Here is an 18033-nt window from a genome sequence, read left to right on the forward strand (position 1 = left end):
TGCAATTAACATCTTAGTACTAGTTAAGACTTCTGCACAACACATATTAACCACATATTTGAGAAGGTTGGCATGGAAAAATTTGTCTTAGCAATATCATGAGTACGTATTGAAACTCGGGTAATACTTTCACATGCCGAGAAATGAACCTGATGATGGGTGTGTCTGCAAGTTAAAGGTATGATATTGACATGACAGATACGGAGCTGTCATGCCATAACTAAGTATCTTGTGACTTTTTATCTTGTGATTATTATGATGCAGCAACAAGACATCAAAGTTGTGGAGTTGTGGTCAACACCTGCGTAACTGTGGCCTCCAGTTAATTCTTATTGGTGGCCACAACTTATTAAAAAATAACCACCAAATTGTCACCTCAGTCGCTCCGTAGACACGACCTACAGTAAAAATCCCCATTTCATTTTGGATTTGTTCTAGACCAGCTATTTGAACACTTACTGAATATCTCTGTGTCGGTCCAGCTTTAGTAAAAATTCAAACCAGAGCATTTTAGTGTTTAGTGTTGTACCTGAAAGGGTGGAGGTGTTGAGACGGCAGGAATGACGGCAGCAGTCGATGGAGCAGCAGAATGATCGTGCTGGAGCGCGAGGGGATTGATCAAATGCTCCACTGGGTGAATTTTTCCTTCCTCCACCAGTTTAGTAGCAGCGGGTGCAGCAGAGAACATAGTGGGGTACTGCGCACCGAGACCTGGCAGAGTCACTGCACCCATACACCCATACATACACACACCCACACACACAAAAACATAAGACACAATTTTATAAACAGAAATATATATATATAGAACCCCTAAATAACATCACTCCAATATCAGCGGTGGACGAATCAGAAGCCTGCATTTTTTATTGTTTGTTTTAATTCACAATTTACTACAACCACAAAAGTTTCACACATCGTCTAAAGTGTTATCTAACTCATGGCAGAAATGTTTTCACTAGGCGGATTAATGAATGAGTGTACACAGATGACACATGATCTTTTCAGAATATGCAGGTACATATTAAAGCAGTCCAATTGAACAAGATTTAAAGACAATATGTTTAGAAGAATGGGCCAGAATCACACCTGAATACTGCGGCCGATTAACGTCTTCATACAGGAAGCGTCTTGAAGCCGCCGTTACAAACAAAGGCTCCTCCACTAAGTATTAAATACATTTCAGTTAGCGTGTTCAATGCTTTTTCCCCGTGTCATTCCTCTTTATAACACATAACTTTATTTATGAACTTTAATGTTGTGAATTCTTTATATTTCCAGATTTCTTGAGTTAATACTGATGTCTGGTGAAAATTTCATGTGAAAAGCCTCATTGGAAATATATTTACTGAAAAAAATGTTGATGCGTTCAGTGCTTATTTCCCCCACTGTGTAGAAACACTGACAAAGCCAATCACAATAAATAAAAAGGCAGGGCGAAAATCTTAATTCTTACTCTACACAGTTACTATGACATCAAGAGAACATACGGAGAACAACCTCGAACAACAACGCGTCAAATCTCCGAAATAGCCGAAACTTTCTTTGTCGAGGGTGCAGACATGATGTGCTCTGTATGAACAAGGATAACGATCATGAACTTGTTGTTTACCCTTAAACGTCACTAGTTAACGCATGTAACTAGCTTAACTAGCTTGTGATATGTAATTATAGCTACATTTTAGCTATTGGAGCATTGGAAATTTTACTTGTGAAGTGGGTTGGCCAATAAGTTAACGCTATAATCCACAAGAGGGCGTGCGAGTAATTGTATCATGTATATAGGTGTTCTTACACATGATGCATGACGCAAAACCCACTAAAAACCCACGACCTGTTATAAAAATCACTCCAACATACAAACAAAACCGATGTTCGATTAATTGTCTGATTTATTTTGAACAATATTCGCAATAAGCTATTCTTCCGCTGTGTGATATAGTTTGTTAACAGCAAACGTTACCAATGTGTGTGTATATCACGTATTTTACAGCGTGGTTCAGATTTGAGAACGATTAAACGATCCGTTTCATAATTATGATTTGTCCACCCCTGTTTATTGTCACATTATAGTATATTATAAGTGTGCAAAACATGATGTAAAGGTTATGCGGGTTACATAGTGCTATCGTTGCAGGCCGACGATAATAATAAAGAAACCCGCTAAAATACAAAGAAGCACAAAAGCAGTTAAGCGAAAGAAAGAGAGTGAGAGAGAGAGAGAGAGAGAGAGAGAGAGAGAGAGAGAGAGAGAGAGAGAGAGAGAGAGCACCAGGGACAAAGAGAAAAGAGAAAGAAAATGAAAGGAAAATGGTTCAGACCTACATAACCTGTTCTCAGTTATGGCAAGTGACTTGGCTTAAGATTAACACACACACACACACACACACACACACACACACGAACATGCGGTTCCCCATTGTTTCAACAAACAAAAAGTCTTTTCATTCCTGGGGTTAATTTCGATTTAGGATTAGCAGGTTTAACCGATGTCACAGAAGGCGTTAGAAAAGCTTGGAGGGATCAAAATTCTCAACAACAAAAAAGATGGTTGATTTCACAAGACTAAAAAAAAAATAAAGTGATTAGCGTCAAATACTTTGCTGTGGAGAACAGATTGAGCAAGATGGAAAATTAATTGCGAGATCAGAAAAATCTGAAATGTGTAGGCAGCAATATTATTATTGTTTCTCTACTCCACTCCATTCCACTAAGGGGCAGCAGAGCTAGACAGGTTTATCTCCGTATATATCTCACGTTTGTATTTATTTTTGATTTGTTTTGGGTTTGTTGTTGTTTTGGTTTTCAGATGATCAATTTCCAAAAACATATCAAATTTGTCTGATGTTATGAATTTCACTGCTAATCTAAATGTCTGCCCCTGCACTTTGGAATTGAGAGAGCTGAGAAGAGGAGCGGGTTGAACTGAGTATGTGTGTGTGCTTTAAAGTGTCACACTGACTTGTGCCAGGCTTAATGCCCACTGGATTAACGGCTGCCAGCTCCAGACTGGACATGAGCTCATATGGTTTTTCCGGCAACTTGGTCTTTCCTTCATGGTAGCGGCTGTAAATGCCTCGACCGGCAGAATAGCCACCGAGGTACGAGCCACGGGGCCCTGGGCCTCTGTTAGTGGCTCCAGCACGGCCACGGCCTCGTACAGTACCTGCTTGAAATAGAAAGGACAGGGGACGTTCTTCAGACACTCACACATAGAGGGCGCTGTGTTGTTTCTGACATAATACATAAGAGAGCAACATCATGGGCAATATAAGGTCTGTGTATATATATATATATATATATATATATATATATATATATATATATATATATATATATATGTACTTATATTCTACAAAACTCCTCTTTTATTTTCTACGTTGTGCCTCGTTTTTTTTGTTGGCTTATTATTAGTATTTTTTGAACAATTCTGCGTCACAGTAAGTGGGAGGGTACTGCGTCCTCAGGATTAGAGCAGTTACTGAAGAGGAATGATGAAAAGCGAATAGCAGGTGTAGCTGAATATGTTGTTAAAATGTTACATGATATGGGATAGATTTGATTTTCCTTCTCATGGAGAATGGCCGGTATGACGTCAAAGATTGAGGAAATGCACTTCGGTGTGAAATCAAGCTCTCTGCTCAACCCAACAAACAAAAGATCTCACAGAAGAAAACAAACAAACAAACAAACAAACAAACAAAAAACCCAACAATAACATGGGGGTCAATAATTTGTGATTAGTATCCAGAAATGCTTTAATAGTACAGATTTCCCCCCAGAGGACCAGATTCATTATCATACTGTCTCAGGATCATGGCTGTTCCTTAGCTCCAGTGTAACAAAGCAGGTCTAAGACCAACTCGACCAGCCTCGAGATTTTCTTAAAAGGAATACTGTTACGCCACTTTGAAATAATGATGAATAGTCAAATAACTAGATTAGTACTAACTTACAGCCATCATGCACAACACAAATCAGTTCAAAACCTGACGTATTTAAGAGGAAAGGTCATTTTGGTAACTTGATAGAAGTGCTCATGTGATTTCCTGTAAATGTAGGCTGGAGGAGTATTGCTGGAGACAAACTGCCAGACATAGGAAGCTCAGTAACAGCATAAACCATTGAAACCTTATGATACTTGAGTCATTAAGCAATAGGCCAGAGTTACTTAAGTTACTCAGTGATTGTTGTAAAATGGGACGGCATTAATAATGATTACAACTCCAAAATGTTCATGATCATCCTGATGGAATCAGTTTTCCACACTCTACGAAAGAAACGAGAGAACAATCAAACACCTCTAACCTTTGATGAAGTAGTCACGGTTGGGTCCAATGAGAGTGCTGTAAGGATAGCCGTAGTAGGCGAGGGTGTAGGGATCGCACTGATACACCAAATTCTGCTGAGTACTGTCACTAGTGGTCACGGTTCCCTTGGATGCTTTCTGGTAGCGAGTGTACTGCTCCTTGTCTACAGGCTTGGCCAACGTCACCTCAATGCACGACCCCTCGATTTCGGTACCATTCAGGTTGTCCATAGCCACCACCGCATCGTCCCGGCTGGTAAAGTGCACAAAGGCATAGTCACGGATCTTCTTCACTCGTTCAACGCAGCCTGGGTTGAACTGGCTGAAAATCTTGCGGAGGACCTCCTCGCTGGTCTCAATCATCAAGTTGCGCACGTACAGGATCTTCACCGTTTCCATGATGTCCTCATCGACGTCGATTTCTGGTTCGGCCCAGTCGACAGCAATTTGGTGACCCCAGAGCTGTGCGTACAAAATAGTCATATAAATAAGGTTAAAGTCATTAAAAAAACCACTCTGGTACTTTGAAAAACGCAACCTTTGGGTCTGTCTTTCGGCATATGCCACCCCCAGAGACACCAGACACACCAGACCTGTTTGACTGCCATAATTTAAAACCTTAATCTCTAGAGTCTATTGTAAAAAAAGGTTTCACTGACTGAAGAGATGGATATTATCAGAGGTCTTTTGAAAGCAGTTTTGCACACGTGGTGTCTTACCTGAATACGCCCCGGCATGAGTTTCCTCCTGGCCATGGCAGCTGCACGATGGGACTCGTACTCTACAAAGGCAAAGCCACGATTCTTCATTTTGTCTGCAGCACTCGCATACACAATCACATCCAGAACCCCTTCTGTCACTTTGGAGACTTCCTCCAGAATCTCTTCTCGCTTCTTGGTCTTGGGAATTCCACCAATAAACAGGCGGCAGTTGTCTACACTCGAGCAGACCCCCAGCAATCGTCCAGGGCGCACTTCGTAGTTGTTTAGCTCTCTCACAGCACGTTTCGCCTCATGTTTCTGCGTGTACATGACGAAGGCGTAGCCACGGTTCTTCCCATCAAAGTCCATCATCAGGCGCATCTCATAGATCCTGCCCACTGACTCAAACACCGGCACCAACTCGTCTTCGTAAACATCACGCGGGATCTTGCCCACGAAGATCTCACAGCCACGTGGGGGGGAGGTGCCTTGCCAGCCAGGGGGCGGGCCATATTTGCGTTGTCCGTTCTCTTGAACCATCTTGTAACCCGTGCGCTCTATGAGAGCCAACAGGGCCGCTTCATTAGGTGCTCCAGCAACACCATCTTGAATGGATCCATGGAGGATCGGATGATTATTGGCAGGGTTAGATTTGGAGGAGGGGCTACAGTTACTCATGGTGACGGCAGAGGCGGAGTCTTCTGCTGTCATTCTGACACAAGCTTCCAATCAGTGCTGGAGTCTGATGAAAGAGGAGCATTTGGTTAGTATCTTATAGTTACTGTTAGCACCCTAATTGATTATTTTCCTATAACACCACCAAGAATGACACATCGAATATTTCATTCATTTATCGTTATGGGTAATGTTGGGGAAGTTGATAAGACGAACATTCAAGTAAATACCTTCAGTTTAAAATGCTTCAGATGAAACAGTGCGATAATGATCTGCAAATTTTGCGTGACGATATCGGTTTATTACAGAACGAAAGCTCTGTATTAAACTTAAGATGTCACTTCGATTGGGGGTGGGGTGGGGTGGGGGGTCACGGTGGCTTAGCGGTTAGCACGTTTGCCTTGTACCTCCGGGGTTGTGGTGCTTTAGGGGTTTAGTCCGGGCACTCCCGTTTCCTCCCCTAGTCCAAAGACATGCATTGTAGGCTAATTTGCATCTCTAAATTGTCCATAGTGTGTGAATATATGTGTGATTGTGCCCTGCTATGAGTTGGAACCCCGACCAGGGTGTCCCCTGCCTTCTGCCACGAGTACCCTGGAATAGGCTCCAGGCTCCCCACGACCCTGTGTACTATAAGTGGTACGGAAAATGAATGGATGGATGGATGGATGGATGTCACATTGATGTTTAGTAACAGTTGAATGTTGTTTATAGGTAACGCTCAGGAAGATGTGTAGTATGTTGAAACGAATTAAAATGCGCTAGCTAGCTAGCTAGGAAAACTATGGTTGACTATGGTAGCTGTATATACTATTGATAATGGAGGTGGTGTTTCCTTCTGCACAGCTCACTTCCAGTTATTCCCAGACTCATTTGCTCTTCATTGAGTAATTTTCTTGATTACTACTTTAACTTTGACTCAAGAGAATTATAACCTCACCACAGTAGCAGTACTTTTACTCATTTCTTCACTACCTGCTGATTCCATACTCACATATATCAACAGCTCTGTGATTCACAGCGGTAATGTAATGAATCTCTTTCTCTTGGCCTCTTACCACTTACACACATTCACAAAACAAAAAAAAAATCTTAAATCCCATTCTTAAATTAAAGCCGCCTAATAACACCAGCTAAACCGCATGGACCTACATTCTTCAGAACGGAAAAAAAAAAAAATCCCCAAAAATACCCAAATCCCCTGGTCTGGATTTCTCCTGACACAGCAGCAGAAAATCGGGGGGAAAAATGTACAAAGGTCAAGGTTAACTTTCTAAATTCCAACTATCGGTGCAATGAATTCTCACTGTTCGGCAGGTTAGTATTAACTGTAGGTTTAGTATTTGTTTGAAGTGTTTGCTGAGATTTATCAGTGAGCTGGACACTGACGTTTCTGACGAGTTTAGGTTGCTTAGTAATTGTGCCATGGTTATATAAACGCAGTGGGCTGACCCACACATATCTTAACATGGAATAAACGTAGACGCACAATGAAACACCGTGCTCATTCACACACACACACACACACACACACACACACACACACACACACACACACACACACACTTACTTCTCCATAGTCACGTCAGCACTATAAACTATAAAAAGTAATAGTGTAAAGGTCAGCAATAAGTAATCTTTCCAGGTTTACAAGATTTCAACTACTCATATGTATCTCTCTCTCTCTCTCTCTCTCTCTCTCTCTCTCTCACACACACACACACATAATTAGTACCTGCAAGTTTCATCGTCTGCTCCGAGAGGTGCACTGTAAAAAAGCATGTGACTGAGGGTGATGACTGAATAATAGATAAGTCAGCAGAACTAACCCAAAGCTCATACACAGACTTCCTCATCCACATTCACACACACACACACACACACACACACACACACACACACATACATACACACAGATACAATAATGGATTAATGGCTCCAGGCCAAGCAGAAACAGGAAGAGTAAGGGACCGGCCAATCACGAGGCAACTGATGGATAGACAAGTCATAGTCATAGTCATAGTTCTTGCTCGTCTGAAGACGTTGCTCAAAATGTCACCACTCCCTGAATTCAGGGGGAAGGGGTCAATAGTTTTTGTGCAGAAAATTAACTCACAAATGAGGGATTAGTGATAAAAATAAATATATAAATCTCAGCCTGTGTGTGGCGTGTGTGTGTGTGTGTGTGTGTGAGTGTGTGTTCCGGTGAGGGGCAAAAATCAAGAGTGAATTACAACTCAGCAGAAATGAGGGGGTTGGAGCAAAGAACAGGTTGTGTGCTGGAAGGATGTGAAGGATTCATGTGTGTGTGTGTGTGTGTGTGTGTGTGTGTGTGTGTGTGTGTGTTACATATATGTCTGTATTTTCTGGAAGTGAAACTGTTAAGGTCCCAGTTCCGTTAAGATGTGGCAGGAACAGCTGGAAGTGAAAAGAGAGAGAGAGAGAGAGAGAGAGAGAGAGAGAGAGAGAGAGAGAGAGAGAGAGAGAGAGAGAAAGGAGTTTTAATTATATTCCAGCCTCCATTTCTCACTGAATCTCAGGCAAAATTTGACCTTTTTGCGTGTGTGTATGTGTGTGAGTGAGAGTGAGAGAGAGAGAGAGAGAGAGAGAGAGAGAGAGAGAGAGAGAGAAACCTGAGGTGGCAGCAGGTGGATGATTAACTTACACAAATTACTGCCTACTTGAACTACTGCACATGAACACACAGACACAGACGCGCGCGCACACACACACACACACACATACACACACGTATTTGTCATACTACACTTGTGAGGACCTTCAACTGGTATAATTATGAATGTAACTAATTAATGTAATCTACACCTATGTCTTAACCTAACTCTAAACTCAGGACCTCAGTAAACAAAACAAACATTTTGGCACTTTAAAAAAAAAAAAACTTTTTAAATAAAAGCTGATTTGCCTTATGGGGACCAACCAAATGTCCCCACAAGGTCAAAACCGAAAATTTATAACAGGAACTAACTTGTCTTTTAGACGTTCAACATTAAAAAAAAAAGAAAAAAAAAAGGCAAGTTTGTTTGATAGGGACCACCCGAATGTCCCCACAGGGATTGGAATATCTGACAGCTTTGACCTTGTGGGAACATTTAGTCCCTACCAAGATATAAAAAACATACACACAAAGAGAGTCAAAAAGTAACATTATATTGCGTAATACTCGTTATTGCTTTACTGCTATGCCTTTAAAGAGTAATCAACTTTACAATGAGTGATACACACTGCAGCGTGTGATGAGCTCATGAGTTTAATAGCACTGACTGAGACATGGACCTGATCTTTGACTTCCTGCGGATGAAAAATATGATAACTACACCGAGACACAGACACATGTAAACATCAGCTCGGTCTAGATCGGTTGACAACGGTCTGATTGAGGAGCGAACTGAATACTTGAGAAAAAAAAAAGCTAGGACAATGCATGAGAAAAACAACTGGCCATAATTCAGTGACTCGTCGTAGTTTTCTACACACGGTTTATCCCATCACATGAATTTGTAAAAAATGATTTAGCAGAAAAGCACCTCGTTGGGCCAGACGCTAGCTACAGCATTAGAGACACTGGACAGTGTGTGTTCTCTGTGCCAGATTCAGTAGTGATAATCTGAAGAGTCAGTAGCCGTAAACCAATCAGAATTGCTTAAGTAGTAAAAAGTCACTGTTGTCACATCTCAGTCACGTTAGTCGCTTCTACAGGCTTTGGTAAGCGAGGAATTTTCTGTAGCCAGACCTTTGCGGATGTGAACTGGCCTATTCGATAGGTTTTCGCAAAAAGAAAAAAGAGAAACGAAAGTGCAGAGCAATACTGACCTCCAGCTCAGCACCACTGATAGGACGTGAACGGAAGCAAACACACCATCAGACACTGCAGTCGCTAATGCTGAGACACTCAGGGTCACGCTAATCACAACAACACTGTCATATCACTTATTATTCACACTAATTCCAATAACACTGTCATATACAGTGCCCTTTACTAATATTGGCACCCTTGGTAAATATGAGCAAAGAAAGCTGTGAAAATTGATTTATCTTTATTGTTTAACCTTTTGATCTTCGACTGGAAATGCTATGAATCAACCTGAATTGGACGTGTGTCTATATCGTCTCAGCGCACTGTGAAGAGGACGGTTCAAGTGTCCAAAAAACTCCAAGGATCACAGCTGGAGAATTGCAGGAGTTAGTTAAGCGTCTTGGGGTCAGAAAATCTCCAAGACTACAATCCGAAGTCACCTACATAACCACAAGTTGTTTGGAAGGGTTTCAAGAAAAAAGCCTCTACTCTCATTCAAAAACAAACTCGAGCATCTTCAGTTTGCCAAACACTACTGGAACTTCAAATGGGATCGGGTTCTACAGTCAGATGAAACCAAAATAGAGCTTTTTGACAATGAACACCAGAGGTGGTTTTGGTGCACACAGAGAGGTAGCCATATGGAAAAGTACCTCATGCCCACGGTTAAATATGGAGGTGGATCTTTAATGTTTGGGGCTGTTTTTCTGCCAGAGGATCTGGACATTTTATTAGGATACATGGCATCATGGACTCTTTCAAATATCAACAGATATTAAATGAAAACCTGACTGCCTCTGACAGAAAGCTTAAAATGGGCCGTGGTTGGATCTTCCAGCAGGGCAATGATCCAAAACATGATCAAAATCAACACAAAAATGGTTTACTGACCACAAAATCAAGCTCCTGCCATGACCATCCCAGTCCCCTGAACCCATAGAAAACCTGTGGGGTGAACTGAAGAGGAGAGTTTTTCGAAATGTGAAGGATCTGGAGAGATTCTGTGTGGAGAAACGGTCTCAGATCCCTCGCCATGTATTCTCCAACCTCATCAGGCATTATAGAAGACTCAGAGCTGTTATCTTGGCAAAGTGAAGTTGCACAAAGTATTGCTTAAAAGGGTGCCAATAATTGTTGCACACCTATATTTAACCTGTGTTGTGTTCATTATTGTTTGATATCCATGAGTATATCTGCTAAATATTTTAACAGAAAATCAAAAGGATAAACAATAAAGACAATTTTTCACAGCCTTCTTTGCTCATATGTACCAAGGGTGCCAATATTAATGGAGGGCATTGTAACTTATTATTCACACTAATGACTATAATAGTGTTATATCACTTATTACTTAACCTTATTCTCACTATTGAATTACTGACATATTAAACACACACACACACACACACACACACACACACACACACACACACACACACACACACCTGCTCTGTGGATTAGAAAATTAATCAGTGTGGTGTGTGTGTGTATGTGTGTATATGTGGTGTGTGTGCGTATGTGCGTTTGGTGTGTGTGCGTGTGTGTGTGGTGTGTGTATGTGTGTTTGGTGTATGTGCGTGTGGTGTGTGTGGTGTGTGTGTGTGTGTGTGTGTGTGAGCAATGTGTGTGGGTGTAGAACTTTTTCCATTCATTACTAACATGTCAAATGTGTTTTTCACTCACGGTGTGTGTGGTGTGTGTGTGTGTGTGTGTGTGTGTGTGTGTGTGTGTGTGTGTGTGTGTGTGTGTGAGTGAATGAGAACATAATGCCCTTGTCATACTCCTGAACAAACAGCACAGTGTATAGAGTAACTAAGAGGGCAAAAGAAACAAAAGAAAGGACTTAAAAGCACACACACACACACACACACACACACACACACACACACACATACACACATACCAGTGCATACGCTAAAGGGGGGGTGGCGGCCTTTCAGGATCAAAAGGCGGCAGAGAGAAATAGAGAGACATTGAGAGAGAGACAGTGAGAAGGACAAATAAATACAGAGGGAAAGACAGAACAGACAGAGAGATATAGAGAAAGAGCGAACAGAGAGAGAGACAGAAAGAGAGAGAGAGAGAGACAGAGAGATATTATTCAGGTTTTGATAAAAATGGTGCACAGATCACAACAAGTGACCTTTGATTTCAAAGGTCAAAGGTCAAGACACTTGCGATCTATAATCTTCGCAGCAACACACACACACACACACACACACACACACACACACACACACACCTGTACTACACACTTCATTATTCTCCATTCAGTACTCTCTCTGTAACAGGTATATAAAGATTAAACCTCGTAGTCAACTTTGACCTCATGAACGATTGCGTTAACATTCAAACCCAGTTATCTCTCTACTTATTAAGAGTCTCTGTCTTTTACAGCGTGTGATAACACTAATCTACATGTTCATATACCATCATTTCGTGCGAGATTTCTAGGAAATGAGTTAGATGGCGCACAAGACTCCACGAATTAGTGTAGAAGGCTGCCATTTTGATCAGCTGTGGCACAATGAAGAGAAACCACAGTTTGTGTAACTCGTATATTACTGCGTCACTGTCAGGTATCTTTTAAAGACGGAGCTTATTGACGTTTTCGTTGACGTGAGACTTGTTATGAAACAGTTCGACTCCCAGAGGCGTGGCCACACACGTAGCACAGAGTGGCAGCTGCCTCCTTTCAAATAAGCCTTGCCACCCTAACCTCACACTGCGCTATCTATTACTGCGGGACTACTCGGAGCTGTAGAACAATAATGAAAAGGATACAGTGATGTCATTATGTGGCCATTTGTTCTTCAACAAAGAGCTTCCACTTTTTAGCATGTGAATGGCCTCCAAGGCTGGGATTCAAATATTAGTTATTTATTCCTAGCTGCCTGGTGGCAAACAACAACCAGAAACAAAACTACTGACTGATGAAATGTTTAAACCGAATATTTAGTTTGTTACAACAAGCTCACGCGATGTTGTAGCTATAGTGTAGCGCGAGCGTCTTGTTCCTGAGACAGACTGGACAAGGCGTGAGCTTGTTAGCGTACATGGATGATAGCATGGATGATCTTTTCGAAATCAGGATGTATGTGAAAATTACGGAAGCCCGTTTCCGCCACAGAGAAAACAAAAAAATAAAAAAGGCAATCGTGACTTTATTTCTCACAATTTTAAGTTTAAATTTCACAATTTTGACTATTTCTCACAATTTTCAGTTTAAATCTTGCAATTTTGACTTTCTCACAATTTTAAGGTTAAATCTCGCAAATCCAGACTTTTTTGTCACAATTTTAAGTTTAAATCATACAATTCTGACTTTATTTCTTGCAATTACAAGTTTACATCTCGCAATTATGACTTTATTTTCACGCAAATCTGAGTTTACATCTCGCAATTATGACTTTTTACTCACAATTGCAGGTTCACATTACACAATTTTGCCTTTATTTCTCACAATTACGAGTTTACATCTCACAATTTTGACTTTATTTCACATAATTTAGATGTCAACTTGACATTTAGTGAATTACAAAGAATGCACCGACAAAGCATCAATCATTCTCTATAAATAGACTTCATACGGTAAGAACAACACTCATCAGCTAGTCAAACAAGGAAATCCAGATGCTAGCACGCACTTGTTACCTGAAGCTAGTCATATTTCAGGTACTGCATCAAGTGGACATCTAAATTGCGAGAAAAAAACCTCAGAATTGCGAGATGTAAACGTGTAATAGCGAGTAATAAAGTCAGAATTGTGTAATATGAACTCGCAATTGTAAGAAAAAAGTCAGCTCTGCGAGATTTAAACCCGCAATTCTAAGTAAGAAAAGTCAGAATTGTGAGAAATAAAGTCGCAATTAACATTTAAAATTTTTTCTCCATGGCTGAAACGGGCTTCTATAGAAAATACTGACCAACCAGGGCAAAATAATGTCTTTCATACAACCGTCATATAAGTCGCATGCTTACTAAACGCAGTGATGTGGTTGGAAAATAAAGATGCTAGCTAGATTAGCTAACCACTTCCTGATTTTTTTTTGATGAGGACACAAACACAACTAATTCCGTTTAATACACGTAACTAGCAAATTAGCTAATTAGCTCTACCACATTTTAGCCTAATCAGTTAAGTTTCCAGACAAACAAAAACGTTGTTATATTTCCAGACAAACAAAAACGTTGTTATATTATCCATGAATATTAATCCATTATTCGAAAATGCTTCGAAAACACACTTTCTTGTCCTTGGCTGTAAAGGTGGTACAACCCCATTTGGGACGTTGGGATGCTGTGTAAAATGTTAATACAAACAGAATGCAATGATTTGCAAATCTCATAAACCCATATGTTCTTCAAAATAGAACATAGAAAACATATTAAAAGTTTAAACTGAGGAAATGTACCATTTTAAGGGGGGAAAAAATAGGTAATTTTGAGTTTGATGTCCACAACACGTCTCAAAAAAATTGGGATGGGGTAATAAAAGGCTGGAAAAGTAAGTGTTACTAAAAAAAAAACAGCTGGAGGTTAAATGTCAACAGGTCAGTAACATGACTGGGTATAAAAAGAGTATCTTAGAAAGGCGGAGTCTTTCAGAAGTAAAGATGGGCAGATTCACCAATCTGCGAAAAACTGTGTCTACAATTTGTGGAACAATTTCAGAATAATGTTCCTCAACGTAAAATTGCGAAGACTATAAATATCTATAAATATCATCTACAGTACATAATATCAACAAAAGATTCAGAGAATCTGTGCGCAAGGGACAAGGGTGAAAATCAATATTGCATGCCCATGATCTTTGGGCCCTCAGGTGGCACTGCATTAAAAACGGGCCTGATTCTGTCATGGAAATTACTGCATGGGCTGAGAAACACCTCCAGAACTCATCGTCTGTGAGCAGTTCACCGTGCCATCCACAAATGCTGGTTAAAGCTCTATCATGCAAAGAAGAAGTCATATGTGAACATGATCCAGAAATGCTGCCATCTTCTCTGGGCCAAAGTTCATTTAAAATGGACTGAGGGAAATTGGAAAACTGTTCTGTGGTCAGACAAATCGAAATGTGAAATTCTTTTTGGAAACCATGGACACCGTGTCCTCTAAACTAAAGAGGTCTAAAGAGGAGAGGGACCATCCGGCTTTTTATCAGCGCTCAGTTCAAAAGCCTGCATCTCTGATGGTATGGTGGTGTGTTAGTGCCTATGGAATGGGCAGCTTGCACATCTGGAAAGGCACCGTCAATGCTGAAAGGTATATACAGGTTTTAGAGCAACATATACTTCCATCCAGGTTCCATCCCATCTTTACTTCTGAGAGAATCTGCCTAAGATACTCTTTTTACACCCAATCATGTTACGAACTTGATGCCAGTTAACCGAAATAGTTGTAAAATGTTCCTCCGGCTGTTTATTTTTAATATCACTTACTTTTCAGTCTTTTTGTTGCCCCCGTCCCATCCTTTTTGAGATGTGTTGCGGCCATCAAATTCCAAATTACTTAATTTTTTTCCTTAAAACAGTACATTTCCTCAGTTTAAACATTTAATATGTTTTCTATGTTCTATTCTGAATAACATATGGGTCCTTAAGATTTGCAAATCGCTGCATTCTGTTTTTATTTACATTTACCACAGCGTCCCAACTTTTTTGGAATGGGGTTTGTACTTTGAGTGGTACAAAGTGAAATTAGAAAGCCTTTCATTTGGATTCCAGCTCTCCAACCTACTTCAGCTCAAAAGCTAAAAACTAAAGGTTAACAGGAGCAAAAGAAACGACAGGCAATTTTTAAGCTTTGCACCTCAGTCACACATTATCTCCCCTGTAGATTAACTATGACTTTAGCTAAAGAGTCATCAAAACTTACAAAACGTTCTTTATGCAATAACTGAAGTAGTGACTCAGCAAAAAAACAGGCTGAGAGAACTGTACATTGTGTACGTGTGTATTATGTCTTTAATTTACAGTATCTGTGGTGGCCTGTACGGTACACTTTCTACAGTCCACAACATTTTTGTTTCATTTAAAATTGGAAATAAACTCAAGGTTTTAGAATTTTGAAAGATTTCAAACAAAGAAAGTCAACATTCAATATTTGTATATCTAATATTCAAAATTTGACACAATTTTAGGTCTGTATTAATACACAAGAAAATTTTGTGATGTCTAATCTCTTCCAATCTGATCTAAAACCCATGTCCATGTCAGCTCGAGTGCACACTGTCGTTAAAGGAAAAAAAACAGGACGTACCAAATGCTATGAAACTCTGAAATTCTACTTTTTTAAAGTAGAATTGGTTCAAACTGTTATCAATAATATCATTTGTATTAAATTTGAAAAGAAAAATGCAAAATAGAAAAATTTCTCAGAAATGTTGGACCCCTCTGTCTAGTTGAAATCTGCAGGTTCTCCTGAAATTTGTCTCTTTCACAAGTAAAGTTCTAGCATTTTTAAAGTGGGGATAAGTGGAAAAAAACGCAGACCATTTTGATTTCAAACTGAATTGCTTGCTATCAAACACAGCTATCCTACATCTCGATCATTTCTTTCAGTGTGTAACGAACCATCACACTTCGTGAACAACGTTTTACACAGGTTCAAAAGTAAACGAGAATCCCACGCCCTTTTTTGGTGAAATACATTTATCGATGGCTACGGGAACATATCATGGGTTTTCCCAGGATTGATAAATCTTCAGTCAGTGTGTTTAACATTTACAAAAAAATTCTTCTACACATTGCTATCAACATTCCAATAAATCATAACCAGTGGCAGTAGCAGACGTAAAAACAACAGCAATAGAAACCTGTGCTTGAGCGACTGAGCAAGGTGAATCAGGAAGCAGGAAATAAGAAAATACGGCCTGATTAAGACCGAGTGAAAGTGCATACGCGCACACCTGTCTCCACAGCACATACCTGCCACACACACAAACACACATTCCTCAGGCTTGGTCAACCCGAAAGGAATGATCTGATTGGCTGGGGGGGGATAAAAAATAAAAAAACGGCTTCACCTGCATCAAACTGAAAGTGACGCACCTTTTTGGAAAACCGAATTCCAATTGTTTCTTAAGTAACGAAACTGAAGAGGATTTCTGAAGTGTCTCGAACTCGAACAAAACTGGCACTACTCGCTCCTCCTGACCTTGCAGCAACCCCCTATAAAATGTTGTGTGTGCAGTAGGTTCCAAAGGTCTAACCTCTACCAAGGACTGCTTTTGATTAAAGGAATAAAACACACAGTGGGGAACGTTATTATAGGAAAATATTCAACATCAGGGTGGTGTGATGTGGCGCAACACAAAGAAGAATTACTCTTATCAGCCTGAAGTTGATTATTTTCTAGGAACTATACAGTATATCCCAAAATGGTTTGTTCCACTATTTGCCAACGATTACAATAAAAAAAATGTATTAAAGAATGGGCCGTCATACTTTTATTAATTAATGCTACTTCCTGTTAGCGCTTACATTCCAGAAACCTTTACAAGCCTATCTTTTTGTTGTTGTTGTTGTTGTTGTTGTCAGAAAACAAGACTGTTAGAAGCACTGAAACTGGAGACTCCGTCGATAAATTAGCAGAAGCAAATCTGAGACTTCAATAGAATTCGTATACATATAACTCTGGAGATTAATCCGAACATCCTAGGTGTCGATCAAGATTTCCTGAGTACGTTTGTGAAGTGGTAGCTCAGTGGTTAGGATGTTGGACTTCTGATCGGAAAGTCGTGAGTTTATAATATACCAGCAACACCAAGCTGACACTGCTGGGCCCTGGAGTAAGGCCCTTAACCCTCAATTGCTTAGTTGTATCAAGATATGAGATAAATGTAAGTCACTCTGGATAATGGCGTCAGCTAAAATGCCGTAAATGTAAATATCTTGTTTGTCTTATCAGCCATATTCATGCAATTACTGTATCACTCTGTCAGCATTGCATACATCGAATATTAATGACTTTTATTCTTTTAAACGATGGAATTTTTTTGTTTATTTTGGCAGGATTCACTTCCCTTTCTAAAACCAAAGCTTACGTGTCGTTGCTCATGTGCACGGCTGCCAGACTGGGTTTCCAGTCCAAATCACGTTGCCTTTAAACATTGCCTAAACTCACTGGAATCCAGCGATAACATTGAAAGCTCGATAACTTACAACTGAGATCGACCCGAGATTTTTTGAGGTTTTTGATGCAAAATTAGTTAGAGTACAAGATAGAGGACAAATTGCCCAAGCTCAGGGAATCCCTCATTTTCTCTCAGCACATATAATATTTCTCTGCTTAGACAACAAAGCTATTCAGTGTTTTATGCAGAACCATTTCTCATATATATATATATATATATCATATATATATATATATATATGTATAATTTTCATTACTATAACCATAAGTATTTACCAAACAAATGCAACGTGTGTGTTTTTAGCGTTATACCACAGCACTGTTGAATTCTCAATTATGATTGGTCAGTGATCGATGAAGGTGTGGATTCATTCTGTGTAACAGCAGCTCTTAGC

The 18033-nt window shown here is 40.0% G+C and overlaps 1 protein-coding gene across 8 annotated transcripts in view; it reads right to left on the reverse strand.

Annotated features, from left to right (window-relative positions):
• The window catches only part of rbm47 (RNA binding motif protein 47), a 40133-nt gene that overhangs the window by 6754 nt on the left and 15346 nt on the right, over positions 1-18033 (reverse strand). For 2 of the 8 annotated variants that reach the window (XM_017461376.3, XM_017461377.3), the window contains exons 2-6: positions 5029-5752; positions 4309-4771; positions 2963-3169; positions 1090-1164; positions 530-723 (exon numbers count right to left, since the gene is read on the reverse strand). In XM_017461376.3, coding sequence (XP_017316865.1) covers positions 530-723; positions 1090-1164; positions 2963-3169; positions 4309-4771; positions 5029-5721 — 1632 coding nt within the window. In that variant the 5' untranslated portion in view covers positions 5722-5752. Of the gene's footprint in view, positions 1-529; positions 724-1089; positions 1165-2962; positions 3170-4308; positions 4772-5028; positions 5753-7420; positions 7454-8034; positions 8104-18033 lie in introns of all 8 variants that reach the window. The other 6 variants (XM_053677472.1, XM_017461381.3, XM_017461384.3 and 3 more) reach the window with 6 other exon arrangements.

This window comes from Ictalurus punctatus, chromosome 29 (genome assembly GCF_001660625.3).
Source record: "Ictalurus punctatus breed USDA103 chromosome 29, Coco_2.0, whole genome shotgun sequence".
In the NCBI taxonomy this organism is placed as follows: domain Eukaryota; kingdom Metazoa; phylum Chordata; class Actinopteri; order Siluriformes; family Ictaluridae; genus Ictalurus; species Ictalurus punctatus.